The 5005-nt window shown below is 34.7% G+C and overlaps 1 protein-coding gene across 1 annotated transcript; it reads left to right on the forward strand.

Moving 5' to 3' along the window:
- Positions 1–209: 209 nt before the first annotated feature.
- On the forward strand, positions 210–4000 carry LOC120085246 (Pectin lyase-like superfamily protein). The gene is made up of 9 exons (XM_039041149.2): positions 210–490; positions 1373–1504; positions 1628–1798; positions 1908–1928; positions 2041–2248; positions 2871–2952; positions 3034–3142; positions 3236–3352; positions 3453–4000. The coding sequence occupies exons 1-9, from the start codon at positions 284–286 to the stop codon at positions 3732–3734; spliced, it is 1329 nt and encodes a 442-aa protein (XP_038897077.1). The 5' UTR covers positions 210–283; the 3' UTR covers positions 3735–4000.
- Positions 4001–5005: the final 1005 nt, after the last annotated feature.

The raw sequence follows: 5005 nt of genomic DNA on the forward strand, positions 1-5005 counted from the left end.
TTAATTATGATCATTTTGACGATATTATATAAGTTGAATGTTAGGTGATCGTATAGCCAGTTATTACAATTGCTTAATTTCGTCCCGACATATGAGCTGTCAGTGTTCAATAATTCAACACCATAATTAAAACAACAAAAAAGCTAACTTCTTTGGTTTCTATTTCTAACATTGAAGGACTATATAAGAAATTGGCGCTTTGGGTATTAATTACATTTCAAAGTACAATTAGATTATCTGTAAAAAAAAACCTACAAATCCCGCGAAAGCTCTGTCTTTGATCATGAAAGGCCAACGATTGTGGCCCTCTCCAATACCCATCTTTCTATTTACTGTGTTGACGAGCTTAAGCTTTGAATGTTCAGCTGAATTTGACTCGTTATTGCAGCTCCCACTATCTGGGTTCAACACAACTCGACCCAGATCCAAAGGGGTTTTCTATCTTGGCGATTTTGGGGCAAAAGGAGATGGGATTAGCAATGATACTCAGGTATTTTAAAGATCCAAAAGGGTTTTCTATCTTGTATATTTCCAATATTTTTAATGAACATTGATTTTCGGTTGATGATAATCCCCTTTTCCCTTTTTTTGATTTTCGTGTAATGGGCTAGATTGATTGCTTCATTTCTTAGATTGAAATGCTTGAAGTGTAAGGACTTCCTCTGCAACTTTTCATGGTTTTCCATCTTGATCCTTTGTAGCCATTGGAAAGTTTGGTGCCTTGTTCTTTTTTAGATGGATTAGACAGACATTTGTGACATACATTATGAAGTATAATGCTCGTTTTTGCATACGCTGTAATAATTGTGGCTCTAGGCATTATTGGCTGCCTGGAAGAGATGGGTTGTTCTTTCCCCACTAGAACACGAATGGTTTTTCCAGATAGTTATCCATTTATGGTGCACCCTCTAGAGCTTTATGGTCCTTGCAGATATTGTATATTTCCAAGCTTTCTGTGTTATGTGTGCAGACAAAGTCCATATTAATTAGGGAAGGAAGTGATCATGTGTATTTAAGTAAAGATGATTATCTTTATTGATAATGAGGTTTTTTGGGTGATTCTAAAAGTAAAGTAAAGTCATGAGAGTTTATGCCCAAAATGGACAATATCATATCATCGTGCAGATAGGTGGAAGTTCTGTTGTCCGTATCATTATGAATATCGACCATATGATGATGCTGATTTTCCTTTTATGGGTCAGAATGCTTAGATTGAAATGAATACTTTCTCATGATTTTCCCTTTTCATTTTTTTTGTAGCCTTTGAATGTTTGGTGCTACATTCTCTATTTAAGCTTGATTCGACAGACATTTGTGACATTATGAAGTAGAATTTTCGTTTTGCTAATGTTGTTATAATTTTTGGCTCAAGGCACTCATGGAAGCCTGGAAGATGGCTTGTTTTTTCCCCACTAGAGCACGAATTGTTTTTCCAGCTAGTAACACATTTCTGGTGCATCCTATTGAGCTTCATGGTCCTTGTCGGTCAAGGGTGACCTTGAGGGTATGAGCCAAATGCCATTCTTCTCCCTTTCAAACAGTATTTCTTTGACCCTTATATGCTTTTAGACTTTTTACCACTCAATTATTTCCGTACATTCAGTGTTGTAGTTTGTATTTTTAAAAGATATATGGCACCATCAATGCTCCTAAAGATCCAAATGCCTGGGCTGGTCTAAATCCACGGAAATGGCTTTACTTCCGTGGGGTGAACCATCTGACTCTTGAAGGCGGAGGAGAGATTAACGGAATGGGATATGAATGGTGGATGAGATCTTGCAAAATTAACTCAACAAATGTAATTTCTTCTTCGAACCCTGTATCCTTCTGTCTTGTTTCAAGATAACTTATCCAAAATTGTCTCGAGGTTGGCAATGACCTTTGTTTTTCTGTTTCTTATATGGCAGCTATGTCGACATGCTCCAACAGTGAGTGGTTCTTGTGCTAAATTCTCCGTCTTCATTTTGCTTCTCAGCTGAGCTTTGAAATGTACTGACAAAGAATGTTGCCCATGGTGACATTTTCACTATTCTATTGCAGGCCATTACTTTCCATAAGTGTAAGAATTTAAAGGTTCATCATCTATTGATAATTGACAGTCAACAGATGCATGTTTCTTTTACGAACTGTCTACGTGTTGTTGCCTCTAATCTCAAAGTGATTGCTCCTGCCTTTAGCCCAAATACCGATGGAATCCATATCAGTGCATCGAAGGGTGTCATGGTCAAGAATAGCATCATTAGTACAGGTTAGTCATCTCATGCCAACTCATCACTTAACAGACTGAATCTTTCTTCTGCTGAGTTTAGATTTATGAAAGACATAATAGTGAAGCAACAGATATTTTCGTAGTTGATAAAATTGAATGCATGGTTGAATGAGAACATTTTTTTTTTATCATGTTTGGATGAGCATGAGGCAATCCTAGAAAACAAGGAAGATTTCCAGCCACAAACTTCCAATTGTTGTGGTCAATTGCAGAAAATTTTGTCAATATAATTCAGCCACTGAGATACAAGGGCAATAAATATGCAACCCAAGTAGGCTTTATATTGCTATCACAAGGTTTTGCCTTGTTCGCTGCCTGAATTTTCCCCTTCCATCATAGAATTTGTTGAACCAAGTTTTTTCCTTTTAGCAAATTAGTCTGCTGATGAATGGGTTGATATCACGTAAAATTTTGGACTTCAATGGTAAACAATCAATTTGTGGATATGAGCTGAGTTGACAAAACTCTCAAGTTAATTTCAGTATCTTTCAGCTCAATTCAACTTTCTAAATTGCAAATCTGACAACAAAGATGATGACCGAGTGCTATCTTTTGCTTTTACGTAATAGCGAATTCTAATGCAGATGCACTCTCTTTCCAGGAGACGACTGTGTCTCTATAGTTAGTAATTCTTCAAGGGTCTTGATCAGAGACATTGTCTGTGGGCCAGGCCATGGAATAAGGTAACATAAATGTTCACTAGTTGGATTACTTTGATTGGATCAAAGAAATTGATGTGGATCCATCGCTCTTTTGTTGATCAGTATTGGAAGCTTGGGAAAGCAAAACACAACGGCGCAGGTACGTAATGTAAGAGTTGATGGAGCTGTTTTGTCGAACACCGAAAATGGAGCAAGAATTAAAACATGGCAGGTAAAATGCGTTTGTTCAGGCTCATTTCTTATACATTATGTCTCCCACAAATAAGTTTAGCTGATCTGTGCTCCTGTTTCCTGTGTCCAACAGGGGGGCAGTGGCTGTGTCACTGATGTTACCTTCAAGAACATGTTGATGAAAAATGTATCAAATCCAATAATCATAGATCAGTATTACTGCGACTCGAATCTGCCATGTGCCAATCAGGTAAGAGTTCAAACTCATTCATTTCCCTGCCTTTTCCATTGCCCATTTCCTTAAGCCTTCATTCAGAAGTACCAATAACTTCTTGTTTTTGAGATTGCAGACATCAGCTGTTAAAATTGAAGACATATCATTCATTCACATCAAAGGAACCACAGCAACAACTGAAGCCATAAAATTTGCTTGCAGCGATACATTGCCATGTGTAGGCTTATTTCTGGAAGACATTCTACTCTTATCGAACATTTCCGAGATTTCAACGTCTTCCTGCTGGCAAGCACATGGTTCGATTTCAGGACCTGTTTATCCACCACCGTGCTTTCTCAGTAACGAAAACTTTATTCAGCAGAAGGTGCAGCCTGACCCTGCTTCTCATTCTTTTTAGAGACAACTTCTTAAGCTTTAGAGTTGCAGAAGCTTATGAGAGGTTCATGTCTTATTCTTCATATTTGTATATTTGCTTATTTCCGTTCACTCTGCCTCCATTTTCCTGTTGATTTGTGTCTTTCCAAAGATGAGGCTGTGATGTTCTGTTGTATGTATCTTCTCTATAAATTAATGGAAAAACTCAATAAGAAAGACTGGAGCAGAAGCAATTAAGCTGTAGATGAAATCTGGAAAGATAATATATTCATATTATTTATGATTAAATGTTACTTTGGTCCATGTACTTTTGAATTATGTTTATTTTAATTCTTATATTCTGAGAATTCATTTTGGTCCCTATAGTTTCAATTTTGGTTCTCGTGTTTTCAACATTGGTTCATTTTGGTCTTTGAACTTTAAAAAAAAATAACCATTTTTGTTTCTTAAAAATGAAAATGAAAAAATTAAACTAATTGTTCACAAAAAAAAAAAAAAAAGTTAAACTAAAATAGTTTACATTCATCATTTTTTATTGATTGCTACATTGTTTACTATTTCTTTCTCAAACTAAAATAGTTTACACCTCAAACGCTTACTATTATAACTCAAATTAAAATAATTTACACCCAAAATACAAACTATCATAATCCAATTATAATAACCTGTAACTATAATAATCAACTATTTGCCCCAAACGTCCCTTTTAAAGTTGAGAGACCTCAAACATGGTTTAAAATTTAAATATCTAGAAACAAAACTTACAATGACTTTCTACATACATACCCTAAATAAATAGATGTAATTACACAAATGTTAAAAAACTTTCTATTTTTTATATGATGAGTTATTATTTTACACAAATGTTTGGATCACTACCTTTTAGTCCTCTTTACCGTTTAGTTTTCTAAAAAATAATACATTATAATTAATGGTAGAAGAAACATGTAAGGAAAGTTTTTCCGGTTTGAACTACACATGTAAGGAAAGTTTTTTTAAAAATTTGAAAATTGTTGCAGTCATAAATGAAAACAAGAATCAACAAGAAACTTTGAAGGAGAAAAGAAGGTATATTTGACATATACTATATATTTGAATTTTATAAAATAAATGAAGGTATATTTGATAAGTGCATGAACGAGACAAGTTGTATAACATAACATCTACATTTTTCAGGAATAAAAAAACCATGATATATGTGATGTATATTTTTATTCTCCAGTATATGACCAATATATTCAACATATATTTGAAATCTCAATGGATAGATCCATTTTCAGTTAGGAATATGGA

Source organism: Benincasa hispida, chromosome 9 (genome assembly GCF_027475165.1).
Source record: "Benincasa hispida cultivar pf3 chromosome 9, pf3_genome.v1.1, whole genome shotgun sequence".
NCBI classification, from domain to species: Eukaryota; Viridiplantae; Streptophyta; class Magnoliopsida; order Cucurbitales; family Cucurbitaceae; genus Benincasa; species Benincasa hispida.

Coding starts and splice junctions, on each gene's coding strand:
- LOC120085246 (XM_039041149.2), top strand. CDS start 284: ATGAAAGGCCAACGATTGTGGCCCTCTCCAATACCCATCTTTCTATTT. Junction 1,799..1,907: donor GCAAAATTAACTCAACAAAT/GTAATTTCTTCT, acceptor CTTATATGGCAG/CTATGTCGACATGCTCCAAC. Junction 2,953..3,033: donor GGGCCAGGCCATGGAATAAG/GTAACATAAATG, acceptor TTTGTTGATCAG/TATTGGAAGCTTGGGAAAGC.